Here is a 21,782-nt window from a genome sequence, read left to right on the forward strand (position 1 = left end):
CCTAGCACTCTGTATGGGTTTCCCACTTCTTGGCATGCCTCAGTTTTACACACTCTGATCAGAAATGTAATTGTTCAATATTAAAATTAGTATGGCTCTCACTTTGGGCTTAAGCCCAACTAATTGATCTCTGGAAATCTGGGGGAGGTGCCAGAAGGGCTGGTCCCTCCCCAGGCTCACTCCATCATTGGAGAACTTCTCCCGGCTGTCAATCACGGGGCCTTTGATTTGTTAAAGCCAGAGGTGGCAGAGGTCAGTGGGGGGCCAGACAGCCCAGGTTTTACATATGCATATGGTTCCTTGTCCTTCAGGGTGAGGGCTGGGAGGGTTCTACTGCAGGTCTGACCTGATCTCCTACAAGGCTGATTTTCCCACCTGGAAGGGGACGTGGCTGCACAAATGGAGGTCTTATTTTTTAGCCCATGTTTAAAAAGTTCTGGCAGAAAGTAAGAAATGCCTAAATGTCTGTCACAGATAGAAAGATTCTGTGTTTCATTACCTACCAGAGCATGGAAGGGCTTTCCCATATTATCAGTGGCAGGGCTTAGTTATGTGACAGGGACCCTCACAGCCCCACTTACATGTAAACACAAAGAAGGGAGTGAGACTTGCTTGTCTACAGGCACTTCCCAGTGCATTTGCATAGATTTAAGCTCAGAGTTTTCCTTCAGGGGTAGCTGTGTCATTTTTTTTTCCATTTGCTATTTATTTCCAAACATCTTCAGAAGTGAAATAACACATCCTCCATTAATAGTGTTGAACTGTCTGGGTATCAAAAAGATCTCGATTGTGCTACAATTTCAATCTGATTCCTTTTATTTTGACCTGGGTTCAAATGCAGAACTCCAGAATAAGGAGCTACTGTGACATCTATCATGACCCAACAGTTTCTTCTTCATCGGGAAGCTGGAAAGATCTAAATACCTCTGCCACAGAACATACCAATGTAACTATTCCCCTTGTCACAGGAAGAAAAAAAGAACTTCATGGGAGATGCCATCGAAGGAAGGTACTGAAAACACCTGAGAAAGCAGAGCGGGGGTCACAGGGGAGATTCCTGAGGAGGGTGTTGGGTGAGGGGAAGGTGACAGGGGGCACTGTGGGGTTTGCAGAAGATCCAGGACAAAGTTAAGTGGAACTGGGGCTGGGTAGGAGGCTGCGTGGGCCGGCACTGCCGTTCTTTTGGGTTCTAAACGTTTCCCCAAAGATTATGTTATCCGTTTTTTAAATGCCAGAAACAGTTATCCAGAAATTAAGAAACGAGGAAAATACTGCTAGCCTGTAAGTAAAGTTCAAATTTGGGAGGAAAGGAAATGAAGCTTAACAGGTCAGAGGTAGGGCAGAAGTGAATAGATGGCCTCAAAGGTTAGTTTATTTAGGGGAGATCAGAAAAGGAATACAGCGCTCTTGGGGAAATACGCAAGATCGTGACTGTAATGGCTAAGGCAGTCCCGAGAAATATGCAGCCTTCTTTATTTTTTGAGAGCCAAGAGGTGGGCCAAAGGGCTAGATGGAGACTCCTTTAAAAGCTTCAGGTTTATCTGAGAACATTTAAAATGAAAATATCAACGTAAATACTTAAAAAAAATAACTGGAAGCTCGAAAGGATATACCAAATAGAGAGCGGCCTTTCCAATACACACATTTAACAGAGCTAATACAGCTAAGTCTGTCTAATTATTAGAAAACAATGGTGTTGCATGGTCTCTACACATATTAAAAGGGTGAGCATGCCTATCTTTCCCTGGAGGTTACAAGCTCAGAAACTGACAGAGGCTACCGAGGGAGAAAACATGCTAGGACTGGAAAAAGCAATTTAATAATCAGGGCCCCGCTGGTCTGAAAGTTAATTCAATTCCAAAATGGAGCAAATTAGCCCCTTCTCAAAGCCAGGATGGAACCCACAGCTTCTTAATAGTGATAAACTCGTTAACATTTCGAAATTAGTCAAGATCCAGGGCTGGCATTTAGGAACTTGATGGCCTTGTCTTGATGGCATATATATCTGGTTTCTTTTTTTTTTTTTTTGCGGTACGCGGGCCTCTCAGTGTTGTGGCCTCTCCGGCTGCGGAGCACAGGCTCCGGACGCGCAGGCTCAGCGGCCATGGCTCACGGGCCCAGCCGCTCCGCGGCATGCGGGATCCTCCCAGACCGGGGCACGAACCCGTGTCCCCTGCATCGGCAGGCGGACTCTCAACCACTGCGCCACCAGGGAAGCCCCTATATCTGGTTTCATAAACGAACTCATTACATTCTGCACGGTATGATGTTGGGCTCCACATAGCAAATAGCTACCTTCACAACTGATCCAGGATGGGGAAGTGTCTCTGGGTGATGGGGTAGGGGCGCTGGAAACCCTGGAAGCCATCACACAACTGTAGTGGTCAGGCTCCACGGCCACCTCAAAGGGTCTATAACTTAGCAGAGGCAGGAGGTGGGTTTCACTGACGGGAACAGTTTTAGGCACAAAGCACTGGGATCAACTGTATTCTAAAACTAAATGCCCAATAAAATCTGCATCTCAGATGCGTTCAATTTCTCACGAGAACCAGTCCATCCATCGCGAAAGTGCTTAGATTTAACGCCCGCTGTGTTCAGTCTGAGATGGACCCCAGTGCTGCCTTTATCCTTAGAGGAGATATTAAGCGCCAGATGCCATGTGCTTGTGTGTGACCCCTCGACACACATAAAGGTCAGGTAATTGAAAGTTACAGCTTCCAGAACAGTTTTAATTCGGCTACGGAACTACAGGAGTAATTAGTATTACCGGACTCATCCAACAAGGCATAAAGGGGCCACAAGAAATGCTACAGATCTATGTGAGACCAAAGTTAGAATAAAATTGGGAATCACCACTTCAAGTCTTAAGTTCTTAGTGCAACTCCTCAACTGCAAATTTACACCCATCTCATCATTTTCATCTAATAAACAGGCTTTAAATTCTAGACAGGATACCCGAGACACACACCAGAAATAAATAAAAATCCCCTCACTCTTTCATCTCGCTCTGTTTTAAGGGATTCCGTTTAGAAAACCTAAAATGACTAGCATTCTAGAAAACGTTATAGGAAAGGGGTGATACGCAAGCTCACGCTTTTGTGATCATTTTTCCTGAGCCTGTTCCTCCAAATAACCGTGAAACACTTTACAAATATCAGTGCAGGTCTAAGAATAGGAACACGGAACAATGTGCCTTGTGAGGACAGCTCTGGGTATGCTTAATAATTAAAAAAAAATAAGTTGGAAGGACAGCATTTTTTAAAAATCTAGAATGTATTATCACAATGAATATCCCATGTCTGTTTCTATCCCTGTACCCAAAGTTGAGACCCAGGGGTTCCTTAAGAACTGTCTTCAGGAGCCTTATGCAACCTTCAGGAAAGAAAGCTCTGTTTGGCCATTAAAACCGGCTCACAGCACCCCCAGTGGATGCCAGCAGAGAACTGCACTTCACACACATCAGTGGATGAGAATCCCAGAAAGGTTTGTGAAGATGGAGATTCCAGGGTCCTCCCCGCGAAATGTGATTTTTTTAAAAATGTATGTGCTGACCCCAGGAATCTACTTTTTTAAACAAGCTCCTCCAGGGATTCTGATCTAAGGAGTCCGTGAACCACATCTCGGGATATACAAATTCAGAAAGTATAAACTCACTGGGGGGATCTCCCTGGTGGCGCAGTGGTTAAGAATCCGCCTGCCAATGCAGGGCACACAGGTTCAAGCCCTGGTCCGGGAAGATCCCACATGCCGCGGAGCAACTAAGCCCGTGCACCACAACTACTGAGCCTGTGCTCTAGAGCCTGCGAGCCACAGCTACTGAGCCCACGTGCCACAACTACTGAAGCCCGCGTGCCTAGAGCCCGTGCTCCACAACAAGAGAAGCCACCGCGATGAGAAGCCCGCGCACCGCAACGAAGAGTAGCTCCCGCTCGCCACAACTAGAGAAAGCCCGCGCGCAGCAACGAAGACCCAATGCGGCCAAAAAGTAAAAAAGAAAAAAAAAGAATATTTCTGTTTAATCTCTCTCTCTTCAAAAGTATTCTTGATTTTTCTCTTTCTCCCTCTCTCCAAACACATCACGCAGATACACACGCACACACAATTTAGCTATCTGTGTCAAAGTGATCTTTAGAAAGAGCATGTCAAGTTGTTTTGAAGTAAATTAAAACTAATTATCATTATGGAAACACTTAAAAATAGACAAAGAAACCAAACAAAACTACAAATGATAAAATTAGGCTCCTTGGCTAATGATAACAAAACCATAAATTTTTTTTTTTTGGTCTTCAAAAATATCTGGGTAATTCTGTTTGTGCCCAATTCTGGGTTTTTTAACATTCCTCAAGTATAAGATAACCAAACTATATTATAATATAATGTTATATAATCGATAATAATATATCAATCCTATCCACAAAGTTTGATAACAGCAAATCAGTTTGCACTATTTTGCACAAGTCAACCAAATCATTTAAGCGGTGACTTTCCATTTAAAAGACACAATATCTTAACGGAGATCTGGTCATTGGAAACGGAAAAATCAGAAGAAATCAAGCCATGCCTGAATACGCATTAAGAAACAGGAAGAGTTCCGAATTAAGAAATTTCTTTTAAGGCTAAGTACCTAAAGGGAATCCACAGTGCCTCCCCAGGTCCCCATTAAGATGTAATCTTAAAGACTTTAAAACCCTTTTACTGCCAGAGTTCAATGAAAAGCTTGCATCGGTAAAATGTGAATCTCAGCTCGGAGGTGTGAAAACAGAAGCAGAAAGGATACGAGGAATTGCAAAGAGCTGAGCAAACACGTGAAATGAGGAACCCCAAGCCATCTGCCAGGGAGCCATGTAGGTCATGACGAACTGTAGCTTGTGAAGCAGGTCCCCGAGCTGAAAGCAAAAGAAGAGACAGAGATTCATCAGTGATGACAACCACAGTGACAGCTGGGTCACAGTCAAAGTGCCTGCATTAAAGTTAGGAAGGGGCAATGAGACTACTGCTTGTCCTCTTACTCGTACCTTCCTTCGTCCCATAAGCAAGGCAGCTGTTTAAGGATATTTTCAAACAGCAACAAGATGATCAGAAGTAAGGTTGTGTGGTTAATTTCACCAGGTTAATGATTTCAGCCCATAAATATGGCGTTTCTTAGAGGAACACTCACAGCTTGGTCCTTCCTTCTTCATCCTGGGTCTTTCAGAAGGAGATTCATACAAAACCCCATCGCGATGGACATCGTTCAAGTTTTTGTGTATGGATTTCAGTCTTCCTCTTCAGCCACTCTTGCTGGAGAAAATCGCCCCATACCGCTTTGTAACATTGCAAGTTACAAAGCGCTTTAGAAGCCAAGATAGGATATGCGAGCCGTTGCATTTGCTAGACAAGCCTGCACAGGAGAAAGCTGAGTTCTGGAGAGAAGTAGTGCATGGAGAGAAGAGACCTTATGTGGCCTAAGGATGAACATGAGGGGGAACATGCTCAGTGGTTTGCGCTGGAGATCCAGACTATGAATGTGCCAAGGAGGATGGAGAGGGTCCCTGGCTGTAGACCCCTGCTTTGTGGAGAGAAGTGACTGATGGACCCCAGATGTGAAATTCTACAGCTGTCACTGCTAGACGCAGTCAGGAAGTATCCTACCTACAAGCTTTCGGAACTTGACATTCACTCTTCATCCATAATGGAGACTTCATTTTTTTTTTTTTTTTTGAAACATAGTTGTTTTACAAAGTTGTGTTAGTTTCAGGTGTACAGTTTAAAGTGATTCAGTTATACATATACATATATCCACTCTTTTTCAGATTCTTTTCCTGTATAGGTTATTATAAAATATTGAGTAGAGTTCCCTGTGCTACACATTAGGTCCTTATTAGTTATCTATTTTATATATAGTAGTGTGTATATGTTAATCCCAATCTCCTATCTGTTATCCCTCCACCTCCTTTGGTAAACACAAGTTTGTTTTCTATATCTGTGAGTCTGTTTCTGTTTTGTAAATAAGTTCATTTGTATCATTTTTTTTTTTTTTAGATTCCACATATAAGTGATACCATATAATATTTGTCCTTCTCTGTCTGACTTACTTCACTTAGCATGATAATCTCTAGGTCCATCCATGTTGCTGCAAATGGCATTATTTCATTCTTTTTTTATGGCTGAGTAATATTTCATAATAACGGAAACTTCAAATGGCATGATGTGTTTGTTCCTAGACGGGTTAGCATATGAGACAGTGAAATACATTCACCAGAGCCACGATGTGAAAAGAGAAAAAGATAGAATTCTTAATTAGGCTCAGTAGGTGTTACACAGAACATCAGAAGACCACAATGAAAAAAGACAAAGGCTGGAAAACAGGACCATTGAGGAACGGTTCAAGGAACCAAGGTAACTTAGCCTTTCAGTGAAAGGTCAATCTTGTAATTTTGGAACAAAAGGTGAGGTTATCCTGAACTGTTTCATGAAGGTGTCATGAGGGAAAAATGAGGTTGATCAGAATCCTCTCCAAGTCTTCCTCTCACTATTCTTGTCTCACCACATTCTCATCAATATCCTGGGTTTGGAGAATAACTTTAAACATCCTTGGACTGGCTACAGAAGATGAACCAAGGATAAATGTTCTCTCAAAGGCACAGCAAACTTGGAGTTCTTTTTTTTTTTTTTTTTTTTAAACTTGGAGTTCTTAAGAAGTGACTGGCATCTGGTTGCGTATAGAAGCCTGGGGTCTAGATGTGTCCACTGGGAACCCTAGTCCCAAACGTAGCAGGGAAGAATCGGAGGCAGAGAGAAGGGAAGGGAAGGGGGACAGAGAAAAAGAGAAAGAGGAGAGAGCGAGAGGGAGAGGAAAGAAATAGAGACAGTAGGGAGGATGAGGGAGTATAAAAAAAAAAAAAGAGGGGTGAAATGGAGGAAGATGATGTGATCGGACCAGAAGAACTGTGAAGGAATGTGAATTCTGGGAAAGAAAAACAAACGGTTTTTTCCTAGTACCTTTTCACTTTCTTCCCTCTATCTCACTGACACCCACCAGAGACCTGATTTCAACTGGCTTCTGAGTTCTTTCAAAAAGGCCACTTCAGTTTTAATCCTGCGGTTGGTTTAAGCTTCTTGAACCCTGGATCTGGATGGGACTCCACAGATGCCAGTGCTTTTGGGATGCTGACAGTTGAGAGAAGAGCAGTTTACTCTCTTATGTCAGCTTGAGGCTGTATCTCTTAGGTTCACATAAAGATTAGTCCTCTCCCAAACCGTGGTTTGAAAGGATACAGGTACCCCAATGTTCATAGCAGCACTGTTTACAACAGCCAAGACATGGAAGCAACCTAAATGTCCATGGACAGATGAATGGATAAAGGTGTGGTGTGTGTGTATATATATATATATATATATATATATATATGTAAAAAATATTACTCAGCCATAAAAAAGAGTGAAATAATGTCATTTGCAGCAACATGGATGGACCTAGAGATGTTCATACTACGTGAAGTAGGTCAGACAGGGAAACAAATATCATATAATATCTCTTATATGTAGAATTTTAAAAAATGATACAAATGAACTTATTTACAAAACAGAAACAGGCTCACAGACTTAGAAAACAAACTTATGGTTACCAAAGGGGAAAGTTGAGGGGGAGGGATAAATTGGGAGTTTGGGACTGACATATACACACCACTATATATGAAATAGATAACCAACAAAGACCTACTGTAGAGCACAGGGAACTCTGCCCAATATTCTGTAATAACCTAAATGGGAAAAGAATCTGAAAAAGAATAGATACATGTATCTGTATAACTGAATAATTTTGCTGTACACCTGAAACTAACACAACATTGTTAATCAACTCTACTCCAATATAAAATAAAAATTTAGAAAAATCACTCCCTACCACCTTATTTCCCACCAGTCCATAGGTGACTTGGGCAGACAGGCCTAACACAGACTCAAACTCTTTTTTTTTTTTTTTTTGCGGTACGCGGTCCTCTCCCTGTTGTGGCCTCTCCCGCTGTGGAGCACAGGCTCCGGACGCGCAGGCCCAGCGGCCATGGCTCACGGGCCCAGCTGTTCCGAGGCATGTGGGATCTTCCCGGACCGGGGCATGAACCCGCGTCCCCTGCATCGGCAGGCGGACTCTCAACCACTGTGCCACCAGGGAAGCCCTGGACTCAAACTCTTGACTCACTTCTCTTAAAAGATATGATTTCCTTTAAAGGCCAATATCATTTCCATTCATTCCCACCATTAATTCAACCAGAGGAGCAGCAAGCTAATTACAAAACAGAAGACGTTCAAACACGTGACTCTAGATTCCATGGAAAGCAGAAGTCCTGAGAAGTGGGGGTGGACTCTTTTGTATTAACTTGCTCCTTTATGCCCTAACCCAACTCTATCAGGCAAATGCCTCTGGATTTGAAATATTCTAGTCACAACACTGCTAAGAATTCTTAGTCTGCTTATTAAGAATTAGTCCTGTGACTCATGCCTAGGTGAAAATTGCCAAGCATAAGCAAGATGATCTTATGTGATTTATGACCCCCTAGTTGCCCTGAAAATGAATCACGGGTTTTGGAAAGTTACTCCTGTTGGGTTTTCAGGGTATGACTATATCCTGGGAGGCTTTTAAGCCACCTCCTGGAAAAGCTGATAAGTCGGTCCAGGCATTGCAACTACAGTCAGATAGGCAGCCCCAGGGAAAGCCTCGTCTGAAAGTTTAAAGCAGTAACAAGTTAAACTTTGCTGCATTATGAGTAAATGAATATATTACCATTATTTTTTGCTTAGCACAGCGACTTGTATTTACACATAAGCAAAACCAGTAATCAGACACATGTGCTCTCATGCTCTAATTGCAGCCAAGGCCCCAGGTATCTTTGCTCTTTTCCTATGTCTCTCTTGGCCTCGTTTTTTGTTTGTTTATGAACATTGTGAAGAATAAGACACAAGCTTTGTAAAAGATGTTCAATATGTAGCTCATCAAATAGACTGTGCTGTTCTTAATCACTGAAGCCAGATCTCCCAAATGCTAGTTCTTTACATACCAATGATTCCTCCACAACTCAGTAATTTAATGATCCTCCAGGAAGCCCACCAGAAAAAGGATGTGCTGGGGATGTGCCAGATGTCAACACAGCACAGAGCATGGGTCTGAGGGCACACTGCCTGGGTTTCAATCCCAGCTGGCACCTTTCACGGAGCTGATAATAGATCCTCCCGACACTGTCATTTTGAGGATTAAGTGACTTCATCTTTGTCAAGTGCGGAGTTTAATAAATACATGTTAGGGCAGGTGGATATCTTATTTTGAGGATGTATTTGCTCGCAATCAGGAAATTCTAGGGCCCTTCCTCTAAGCAACTGAAACTTAACTAAATCCAGGACCTCTTATTTTTCAGAGGAGGAAACCAGACTCAGAGAGGCTAAGTGGGCTGCTTAGGGCACACCGTGAGTCACTGGCCCCTAAATCCAGAGGTTGAAATTCCTGGTTCTCTGCCTGGTGATAGACATTTCTACCTCCCAATCTTACCATGTCTCCTTGAGGCCAGGAGCCTTCCTGGAAGGACAGCAGCAGGAAGCAGCTGTGGAAAGGTCTCCTCTACCTATACCTTCCTGCTGACAGCAACGGGGCAGGGTCACAAGTGAGAAGGTGACAAATCGGAGCTGCCGGATTTGTCACTATCGGGGACCTCTTCTCCATGTACACAGTGATGGAGGGCTATGACCTGTCCCGGAATGCCCTTTTCAGTACAAACGCCCAACGAATGAAAGATGACACCACCCAACAAGCCCAGTGACATTCAAGTTGTCTCAACAAGGCAGGCTGCTGGGTTACCTGTGCTTCTTAAGAATGGATGGCTCCAAGAAGATTGACATGGCTGACCTATTTTATTCCTAAAAGTGGGGGGAGGTGTGCTCCACGTTAAAAGACTCAACTTCAAATTTTCCCTTTACACGTCTTCCTTCTCTTCTATGGCTAAGTCAGATGAAAAAAAGATGAAAAATTTGTGGGTATCCAAAAATTGATGTCTAAGCACAAAAGGAAGCTTAAATATTGATCATTAATGAGAAGCATTACAGGAGGCACTTTCTGTACCGTATTAGGCCATTGTGTATAAATTAATAACACATTTAAGATGAGTTAATGGAAACAACAACACTAACATTGCCACGTGCAGCATAGCACTGCACTGAAGTACTTTTAATTTTTATTTTATACTGGAGTAGAATTGATTAACAATGTCGTAATAGTTTCAGGTGCACAGCAAACTGAATCAGCTATACATATACATGTATCTATTCTTTTTCAAATTCTTTTCCCATTTAGGTTATTACAGAGTACTGTGCAGAGTTCCCTGTGCTGTACAGTAGGTCCTTGTAGGTTATCTGTTTTATATATAGCAGTGTGTGAGTTTGGAATTGACGTGTACACATTGAAGTACTTTAAATAGAAATCCATTTCCATTAGCTATGAACTTGCATCTCCTTAGACAGTTCGAGGTCTCTGTTTTTTTGAAGCTTAACTCATTCCTAATGTTCTGCTGCTAAGATCTTAAATCTCAGCACTTTATGCCTTAACATGCCTATTAAAGCATAAAAAACTTCCCCAATTACCCAAGTATGACTATATGAGAAAAGAAAATCATTGGGGTCTTTTTCGCTGAAAACACTCGGAAAAGATGACAGGAACTCACAGTGGAATAATTCTGGCTGTTTCCCAAAGAAAGACAACATAAATACTCTCACTTCAAATGACCCTTTTTAGAAATATCTTTTCAATCAGGCCTAGACATGCTGTTGTATCTCTGCTCTAGGTAGGAAATGCAATTTCAATAAATTCACAAACTATCTTAACAGAAGTGTCACCCAATAAGGATGACCCAACACATTTCCTTGCTAATATTGATACATTCTGAAAGAAAGCACAGGCCAGCTTTTCTCTGGGGACTTCCTCCCTCCTGCCCCAATGAAATAACTCACCATTTATTGAATGCTCTTATATTGGGCATTATCTTAGGGAGCTGCCCATACGCTATTCCATTTGATTTCCATTTGATCCCCCCCCCAATCCCAATCACTACCTTTTATCCTACTGCTCCAGCCTCACTAGTCTCCCAGATTAGTTCTATCATTTGCCACTTTTTTTTTTTTTTTTGCATTTTGTTGTCAAAGTCAGTGAGTTGTTTTTTTTTTTTCCCCTTGGAAAAATATGCAACTTGTGATTATCAGTGTTTGAACTTGAAGAGGCAGGCAAGGCTGAAAGGAGTCCCAGAGACTGGCTATTGGATTAAAGGTAAATTGAGTTCAAAACGAGAGAGAACGCTGAGGGAGCAGAGACCAGAGTGCTTGGAAGGGAGGTAAACAAATGCGAAGACATTTGCAGGTTCAAGGGGGAACAAGGTGATGAATTCAGTTGGGAGCCCAGCTGAGGGATTGAAAGGTAGGAACAACAGAATTGGGGAAAACTATCAGACATTTCGATGCACGGGTAGGGATTTGGGGAGTAAAAAAAATGTTCGAGAAGGAATGGAAAAAGTAAAGCTTGTGACATTTCAAAAGTGGGATACCACTTTTTAGGGAAGGGGGGAGCACTACTTTCATAGAATAACTGGTTGATAACAGCAAAGATGATAAACTTGGGGATATTAGCTTTAAAACATAAATATTCTCAAATGGGGCTGACAATATGAGTTAGAATTGTATAAGTTAAATAAACGTATTCAGGCAGTGGTTACACAATCGTATTTCAGAAGGTGAGAAATGGATTCTATCTCAATACACAATGTGTGTTGGGAGCCTGTTACATAACACACTGTTTAGCAAAGTATTGATGGGCTTCAGGGAGCATGGTAATGAGAAAGGCTACCATCCCACTGTAAAAATAACATAAATAATCTAAAAAATTGTAAGAAAATATAATTAATATTTGAATTCCAAAGAAGGAAAAATCTCTAACAGTCAAAACCAAAGAGGGAATTTTAAATGAGAATGCCAAGTCTGAACTGACACCGTGATGACCCCAAGAGGACACAGGCATGAATATGGGCTGCAGGAGCTGAGGGCTTGGATTTTAATGGACTTGAAGGGCAGCGATGCCCACCAAAGTGTGAATTAGAAAAGGCCCACCTACCAGAGCTGGGAGAAAGCACAAAAGTTTTCCTTCTGCCTGGTGTAGAGTAGATAAAAATCTATCAACCACAACGTGCCAAAGCCATTGTAATGTAGGGGAGTGGAGTTTAAATGTAGACTATTCCAAAAGAGCAGGAACACAAAATTGAGAGATTAATATTAAAAGTAGTGAAGGATGACAAAACTTTCTTGTATAAATCGTCTTCAGGGACACTTCCACAACCAGAATATGTAGACCTCCCAATAAACGCCGAAAAGAAAAGAAAAGAAAAAAACTGCATTTAAAGAACTTCATATGCTAATCAAATGTGCTTACTAATAATTTGAGTAACCACTAAATCACTAAAGTTTTCAAACTTTAATGTGCATCAGAATCACCTGGAGAGCCTGTAAATAAAAGATTCTGGTTCCTACCTGCGGAGGTTCTGATTCAGTAAGTTTAGGATGGAGGCCAGGAATAACCTCCCACGTGATGCTGACGATGCTTCCTCCGGGGACCACACATTGAGATTCATTGCACTAAAGGACTAGAAATATAATACTCGATTTCCAAAGTACGAGAGGGAAAGAAGAGATCAAATAAAATGTATTCAATTCAATAGAAGGCAAAAAAGAAGGGGTGGGGGGACAAAGAAAAAGCATTGTAAATAGAAAGCAAAATATAATGATAGAAAAAAGTATAAACATATCAGTAATCAGAGTAACGCAAATGGATACAGTTTGTCTATTAAAATGTAGAGATTCTCAGTCTGTATTAAAAAGGAAAATTGTGCTAAATGCTTTTATAAGAAATATTAAAATGACTTAGAAAGTTTTAAGTAACAGAATGAAAAGAATATATAGCAGGTAAATCTTAATCAAAAGAAAGCTTGCTTACCTATATTAAAATTAGACAAAATAGAATTTTACCGAAAAAGGATAAAAAGCAGTACCTAATGATGAAAGTAAAGAATCACCAGAAGATAAAATAATTGGAATGTATGTACTTAACCATAAGTCTCAAAATATCTAAAGTAAAAATGGACAGAATTACAAGGGAAGATTAACAAATCGACATCATAGGGGGAGATTTTAAGACAGACATCTCAGAAAAATGATGGTTTGGTTAGACTATAGATTAATAAAGATATAAAATATTTGACCAACAGAATTAACAAGCTTTATCTAAGAGATATGTGTATTAGAACCTTGCAGCCAACCAAAAGAGAAAGAATATAACTTTCAAGCATATGGACGTTTACAAGAATTGATGACTTAGTAAACCAAAAAGAAGTCTTAACTGATGCTAAGAATTGATATCATGCAAATTGCTTTGCAATCAAGTTAGAAGACAATGATAAAAAGACAGCAAAATAACAATAGCAGCAGCAACCACAAACTTTGCACTCAGATATAATAACAACAAAAACGACACTGAATTAACTAAGAATAAATGATAATCAAAATTAGGAAATGCTTTAAAACGAAAGATAATGAAAAGCAAGTAATACCAATCACAACCTGTGGGACTCAGCTAAAGCAATTTGTAGAGTAAAAGACATAGCCTTAAAATGTGCATCTTAGAAAACCTTCACAGTTTATATTGGCAGTCAATTTTTTATTACAAAAAATGAATATTGTCAGAAAAGAAAATATAGACATTCTGATCTATTAATGTAAATGCAGAACTCCTCAATAAAATATTTATGAAATGGATCTACAAATATACAAAAATAGATCATGACCAAATGTGGTTCATCATATAATTGTTTATTAGAAAAAATGTCAATGCAATTCACAAAAATAAGAAAGTAAAAAAAAAAGAAAGACCATATGATGCTCAACTGATGCAGGAATGATGCACTCACTCATAAAATTCAGCACTCACTCATAAAAATCCCTCGCAACCTAGTAATATAAAAGTTCTTCTTAAACTGCTAAAAGGTAGCAGTGCTATACTGAAGTAAACACCATATTTAATAGTAAAATGTAAAATTTCAGGATTATTCAGGCAAGATGTATCAAGCAAGATGAATCTGATTAACCTACAACAGAAAAGTGGAAATAGAACCATTAAGGGAGACTAAAATCTAAGGAAAGAGAAAGGAACCTGGGATAATAAGTTATCACCTGTGAAGTGCAATTTGGATAACTGCACTTAATAACTAAGAAGAGAAACAGGGATGGGTGTACTCAGGAGGTGTAGGCTACTCAGGCAGATGAATGCACAGCTAATAAAGGGAAAAGCAACAGGCCTGATTCTTTGATTAGCCAGCTTTATGCAGCAAAACAAATTCAGACCCCGAGGAGAACATGACAGAAAATATTAGTTAGGTTCATATTTCATAACCACTAATTAGGGTATCCATAAATGCAAATGAAGTCACCATTGCACATTTAAATTTTACAATCTACCAAGAGGTAGAAATGCACAAAAGTAAAAATCTTGTCAAGACCCCTGAGAATTGGGAATTAAATTTAATGCTGCATCTGTGTGTGTGTTTCCGCTTGTGGTAGACAGAGGGGTACTGGCTCAGGTGTGTGGGGAGGTGGGTCACTGGGGAAGGAGGCAAGGGTGGACTTCAACACAGAAGAAACAGGAGATGATAAAAGTAACCAGGGAGAGAGGGTTACCTTTTGTTCTTTAAGTATCTTGCTCAAATGGAGCCTGGAGTGAAGTGGTAGAAACAATACAGTTAATATACACATTCTGCCTTCCTTCCTTTTCAGCTCCTTAGTCCCCTCTAAATTCCTTATGTTACCTTTCATCCAATTACTGTATGTAGGATAGTCTCCCATCTTTGTTTTGGTTTTTGTTTAGCTTTCTCTTCCCTATGGGGAAAAGGCAGCTTTCTAGATTCTGTTTTTGGGGGCTTTTTCCCTCTTGAAGATTCATTATAACCCTAAGGGTGACAAATGCAGTTTTTAGGAAGAGCGTATGACAGCCAAGTTCATAAGCCTCCTATCAAGCTGCTGCTTTTACCCATGTAGCATTTTGGTAAGAGAAACAAATAATGCTGATATCTGTAGCTACGAAGCAGCTTTTTCTCCATCTTCTCTGAAGGTCCTCCTGATCGGATATCCCATCCCTCCCACACCTCCTGGATATCTACCTCATGTACTCTCCTGAGATTTTATACTTGCAAAAACATTTCATCCATCTAATACACATAGAAATAAGGTGATTCATACAGTGGTCTTCCAAATAACAGTAGCTCTCTGCTTTAAGCACCTAAACTTTTTTAATTTATTGATTTTTATACAAATATAATAACACAAACTCACTTTAAAAACACCAAATAATTCAGAATTGCTTAAATTGTAAAGTGAAAGTTCTTGTAACCCACCTCATTCTGACCTAACTTCCAGGACTTGGAATTTTCTGCACATGCACCTGCGCAATACATGCATGCGAGTGTGTGTGTGTGTGTGTGTGTGTGTGTGTCTGTTTTATTTAAACTGAATTAGCAATATATAGTGTTCTGAAACTTGATTTTTCTATTTCATAGATCATGGGCATTGTTCAGTGTTGGTATAAATTGCTCTCCCTCACATCTAATTAACTGCATAATATTCCATTGTTTGGCCAATCTATTGAATCATTATGCTACTGATAGACATCTAGGTTGCAAAAATTAATTTAAAACCACTGCTGAAGAAAATTCCACACACTTATCTAAGAGATCATACAAAGCCAATGCAGTGGCTGTTAACACAGTGTACTCCCCTGACTTTGATCACTGGGTGGGCACATGGTCTACACTGGGACGGTCACGACATCCCCCTCTGTCCATGATAACTGATGCAGGGGTAAGCACAGTTCGTGATACAGACAACAGGTACAGGATGTTAATTCCATCAGCATTGCTATATGAAGGTGGGGCTCCTGGGAGCTATCTTGTTCCTTGTATGGAGAATGACCCCAAGCAAAATCAGGCAAAAATAAGTAGGAAAGAGAGAGTACGAAAAGGTAGTTTGCTCTGGGTATGGCCCCATCTCAAATGAGATCTACTCTCAGGCATCCCAGTTATGTAAAGCAACATAGTCCAACTTTAAGTTGAGCTTTTGTCACTTGCCATCAAAACGTTCTAATATACCAAATTTATCAAAATTTCATGTAAAATTAAAAAGTAGTTCAAAGAGCTTCTGGTTTCTCCTCTTGGACACAGAAAGCTGAAAAGAGCATTCTTCCCACCCTTACAATGAGAAAAAGCCAGACAAACTTCAAATTCATGACTGCTTTTTTAACCCATTGGAGAACTGGGCTGTAGAGAAGCCAGCTGTCCCACAATCTAAGGACAGACAAGCACCTTCAGGGAGAAAGGAGGTAAGTACTCCCTCACCTGGGGCAGACATCACCAGAAACTGGTAGGAAGAGTTTGTCCAAAAGAGCTGATGAATTTTGGTGATTGTCAAGTGTGGGCTCGTAGGACACCAGGAAGCCCCCTGGGGGCTATAGAAATTGCAGGCTCTTTCTCCCCATGCACTCCTCTGGGTGCTCACAGAAAAGGTCGGAGGGAACCCTAAGGAAGTGTCTGATGTGGTACAGACCTGAAGGAAGCAAACAGCAGACACACGGAGGAGCACAAAACTCTGCTACACCCTTTCCCCAGACCTCTCTTACGGGACACATATTTCAGTCTACAGAGGAAAGGTCAGCAAACACTGTCATCTCCCGGGCACTGGTGAAGACTCACTGCAGCTGGGGGAAGGGAACGACACAACAGCAACAAAAACCCCACTCTTGAGCAAGGGGCTGGAGTACCTGCTGGACCCAACTGCAGCTGGAGGGGGATGAGGAGAACTGAGAAGGACACAAGGACAGGGCAAAGACCTAAGACTGAGGTTTAATTAGAAAACAGAGAATGTCCTCCCCTTCCACCTTCTCCCCCTGCCACCAAGCTAACAAGTTTCAAGTGAAAAGTAAAACCAGATGCTGATAGGAGAGGGACAGGAAAGGCACAAGCACATGTGAAGAGACACAGTGAGGAGCAGCGTGGGCGTAGAGCTGAGCACTGAGCAGACATCGCTCTGGAAGCCAACTCCCAACCTAAACACAAGGTATCCCTTCAGAAATTTTGAAGTCTGTGGTACCCTGAGGGTAACCATGGCAATAACAAACCCCCAACCCGGCCCATCTCCTAACTATGTTAACTCAAACCCTGCACTGAAAATCTAGCAGAAGGAAAGGCATGCCTGGTTCCAGGCATAAAAGCTATTTGCTTTATACTCTATGACCCTCCACAAGAAGTCCAGCTTTCAACAAAACATTATGAGGCATATGAAAAGGCAAGAAAAAAAAAGACAAAGAAACAATCAGAGCTAGACTCAGATATGAAACACATGTTGGAACTATCTGACAGAAATTAAAATAACTTTGATTCATATGTTATGGGCTCTAATGGAACAGGTACACAATATGAAAGATTAGATGGAAAATTTCAGCAGGGAGGTGGAAAGTATAAAAGAAAGACTCAAATGGAAATGATAGAAATGGAAAACACACAAGAGAGATACAGAATGTTTTCAGCAGGCTTATCATACTAACACAGTTGAGGAAAGAATTAATGAACTTGAAGACAGATCAAGAAAAATGACCTAAACTGAAACACAAAGATAAAACTGAGTGAATTTAAAAAAGAAAACATTATTGAGTATCCAAGAGATATATAACAATATCAAACTAACATATGTATATTTTGAACCTCAGAAAGAGAGGACAGGACAAAGAAGTGTTTGAAGATATAATGCGCAAGAAATTTCCAAAATAATGACAGACACCAAGCCGCAGACTCAAGAAGGTCAGATAACACCAAGGAAGATAAATACCCAAACAAACAATTGAATAAACAAACAAACAACAAGAACAAAACCTACCCATCACTAGGCATATAATAATCAGATTGCTAAAAACAAAAGACAAAGAGAAAATCTTGAAGGCAGCCCCCCAAAAAGGCACATTACACAGATAAGAACAAAAGTAAAATTACAGAAGACTTTCTGTAAGCCAGAAGATGATGGAGAGACATTTTTAATGTTTTAAAAGGGGGAGGGGGCAGGAACTGTCAATATAGAATTCTATACCCAGTGAAAATATCTTTCAAAAATGAGAGAGAAATACTTTCTTGGGCAAACAAAACTGACAGAATTCATTGACAATACACCTATACTACAGAAATTGTTCAGGAAGTTCAGGCAGAAGAAAGACGTTACAGGTTGGAAATTTGGATCTACACAAAGAAATAGAGCATCAGAAATGAAAGGTGACAATAAATCATTTTTTCTTATTTTCAAATGCCCTAGGAGAGCAATTTTGCTCTAAAGCAAAAATAGTAACAGCGTATTATGTGTTTTTAGCATATGTTAAAGTATATGACAATAACACCAAGGATGCCAGGGAGGAAACTGCTGAAATTCCTTACACTAGACAAGCAATTGTATAATATAATTTGAAGGTAGATTCTGCTGAATTTAAGTTTTATATTCTTAATATAATTGCAATGACTTTTAAAAAAAGAGGCATAAATAATACGTCAGTAGAAGAAATAAAATGGAATTAAAAAGTAGTTCAAAGTTTTTCCTGCTACTCTTCCCTTTACTGCCCTAATTAGTTGCTCTTTCTGGAGAACCCATAATATTTGGCTTATAACTTCCTACTGCATGGAAAGTAGTACAGCATCCTGGTTATAAGACTAGGCTTTGGAGTTAGACCTAGGTTCTCATCCCAGCTCTGCCTCTCACTACTTGTGTGATCTTGGACAAGTTTTACTCCTGTGAGCCTTAGTTCTCTCATATGCAGAGTAACTATGGTAATGGTACCTATCTCAGAAATTGATTGTGAAGAATCGATGAAATAAGCCATGTTAGGTTTTTAGCTCAGGACCAAACATATAATAAGTGCTCAACAAATATAGATTATTTTATTTATTGCCTTATGACATTGTTTCAAAAGTAGTTTTTATGTTTTTCTCTCCCACATCTTCCATTGAAGAGTATGCTCATTGTTAGCGATACTCTATTATAGTTGTACAGTTATCTTCTAGCAGGTAAGTGATATAGGCACGTAGTGGATGTAAGTGCAGTAAGTGTTCTTCAGAAAGTGAAACAATGAGTAAAAGAAAGCCTCAAGTGTCTTACTAACTCAGCTCATAGGCTATAGTGGACATGGGGTCAATGGAATTTTTCTTGTTACTTCCTGATTCTCAATTACATGCCAGATCTTTGCAACTGCCACTGATTTTCCTGACAAAGGTGGTATTTCCCCTTTTTCTCTCAATGGATATTTTAAGATAGTAACCATCTCAGTGTCACTGACTGCCTTTCTGCAACTGAGGCAGAAGCACCATGGTTTGGTCCACTCAGAGTACTTCAACAACTGGTAGCAAAAGGAAAGAAGGAATGAGAAAGTCTATGACCTCGAAGATCTTGTCTGAAATATGAACCCCTGGTAAAGGACACTGTTTGGAATCTCCAGGTTCATGTCTGTAAATCCTGTAGAACCGGAAGCCTCCAGTCAGTGAAGGAGAGCAAATGCCAGTTGTTAGCCTTGTCAGGAAGATGTTGCCCTGGCTTGTAACCAAATCGAGCTCTGCCTTCAGGAAGTACTTTAAGGAGGGCTTCCTCATTGCTGAGAAAGGAAGGTTTTCAAATTCTTTCAGTGAAGAGGGTCTAGATTTATCACTTCTACTAAATTCCCTGAAGCCACTCATGTAGCTTTTTTTTTTTTTTTTTGCGGTACGTGGGCCTCTCACTGTTGTGGCCTCTCCCGTTGTGGAGCACAGGCTCCAGACACACAGGCTCAGCGGCCATGGCTCACGGGCCCAGCCGCTCCGCGGCATGTGGGATCTTCCCGGACCGGGGCACGAACCCGTGTCCCCTGCATCGGCAGGCGGACTCTCAACCACTACGCCACCAGGGAAGCCCTCATGTAGCTTTTGTGTGCCTCAAAACACACCACTGCCCCCTTCTCTGAAGATCCATCAGCAGTGGCCCTTCGATTCTACAGAGAAAGCTGTAGACTTTTTAAAAAATGAGAGCCCATAAAAACGTCTTTGACATATTAGCAGGGACACACAGGACTATGCTGCTGTTTGAACAACATGACTAAATCCATGTATTTATTATTGTATACTTTGGCATGAGAAAAAAGGAAAAATGAAGGAAAAAGAAAAAGATATAACTCTTGCACACCAGCCTTGATGTCCTAAATGGGAAGGAAAAACAGATCCTTACTTTGAAGGCTGAGATGCAGAGAAGCTGCTAGCATTCACTTCAGGCCTCCGTCCCTTCCCAGGAGATGAGTTACAGTAACTTGCATGGTTTGAGTTAAGGGAAACCCATGGCCCTGGTATGTGGGTGTTGTCCTGGGGAGTGGAAGACAAGGAAGTTGATGAGTTAGGCTATAAATCTTGACTAAAGGACGTTCGGGGCTGTTCAGGCACTTCTCAGCTGTTACATGACACAGTTGAAAGTGGCGTCACAGCGGTGGCTACATGCCGTGAGCTGGCCAATTAGATGACATCGGCTTGTCACCACTGGGGTAGATCTGCAGCTAGAAGCAGATTGTGTTTTCCCCTCTGAGTTTTGCAAAAGGGGCTCGGCTGATTACAGAGCACCGAGCAACACGCTCACAGCGGAAGAGCCAGCTCTGCTGGCCATGCGTTAAGTCCTCCACTGTGAACGGGACAGCAGTGAGGCAGCCAAACAAGATTTATGAGAAGCCAAGAAAATCAAAACACACACCATGGAAAGCCCAAGGAGGGAACTCTAAGTGACTCGTATGCTCAATCTAAAACCACGCCTCCTCCCATGTGCTCCCCTGTCCCTGCTGTGAATCACCATCTCTCTAGGATAATAAAACATCACCCAACCACCACATCCAAGCTCAGACTTCATTTCTCACAAACCAGTTTTTCCATCTCTCAACTGAATGTAATGAATATGAATTGAATTAGGGTGACCTAATCCTAACCCTAACCCTCACCAGGACCCTGCATTTTGTTGGATGTTGCAGCAGGTGGGAAATAAATAAGCATACCCGGGGTCCCACCATTCGAGGAGTTTCCAATCTTCTCGGCAACACAGACACACTGGAATCTGCTCTTCGTTTCTGGACAGAGTGCAGAGCCTGTGAAATGTTTCTCCTGCACCATCCTCGTGGCAGCTACAAGTGAACATGGGTCCCTGAGAGCCTGGAAGGTGTACTAGGCTCCTGCAGTGGTTTTGTGAACCTTCTGCAAGCCAGTTTTTACGCCTGGGCTTGGGAAGACTGGGAATAGGGTCAAGTTCGAGTACGGCTCTGTGAGTGAGTGACTCTGGGTAAGTTTCTAACCTGTCCATGCAAAACAGCACGACTGAACATTCCACAGAGGCTTGTTGTTTTCCTACGGTGTGCCTGGTCCTGTTCTGGAAATTAGGATGTATCAGTAAACAGACAAAGATCTCTGTCGTCATGGAACTCACAGTCTGGTGGGAGGGACAATCAAATGAAAAACAAGTCAAGGAGAGAGTATGTTAGAAGGTGATGACAGCACAGCAGAAAGGTAATACAGCACAAGGTGAAAAGATGGGGAAGCTGGGCAGAGGGCAGAGAAGGCGCAAGTCATAATATGAAAACCGGGTGGTCAGGATAGGACTGACTGAGAAGGTCATATCTGAGCAAAGCCTTGAAAGAGCTGATGGAG

The 21,782-nt window shown here is 41.2% G+C and overlaps 1 protein-coding gene across 1 annotated transcript in view; it reads right to left on the reverse strand.

Moving 5' to 3' along the window:
* PCNX2 (pecanex 2) overlaps positions 1-21,782 on the reverse strand; it is a 278,141-nt gene that overhangs the window by 87,438 nt on the left and 168,921 nt on the right. Inside the window, exon 23 of the mRNA XM_029200853.1 lies at positions 4,778-4,886. Within this exon, the coding sequence (XP_029056686.1) occupies positions 4,778-4,886 (109 nt within the window). The remainder of the gene's footprint in view (positions 1-4,777; positions 4,887-21,782) is intronic.

This window comes from Monodon monoceros, unplaced genomic scaffold (genome assembly GCF_005190385.1).
Source record: "Monodon monoceros isolate NGI ecotype Baffin Bay Population unplaced genomic scaffold, NGI_Narwhal_1 Super_Scaffold_4, whole genome shotgun sequence".
Taxonomy (NCBI): domain Eukaryota; kingdom Metazoa; phylum Chordata; class Mammalia; order Artiodactyla; family Monodontidae; genus Monodon; species Monodon monoceros.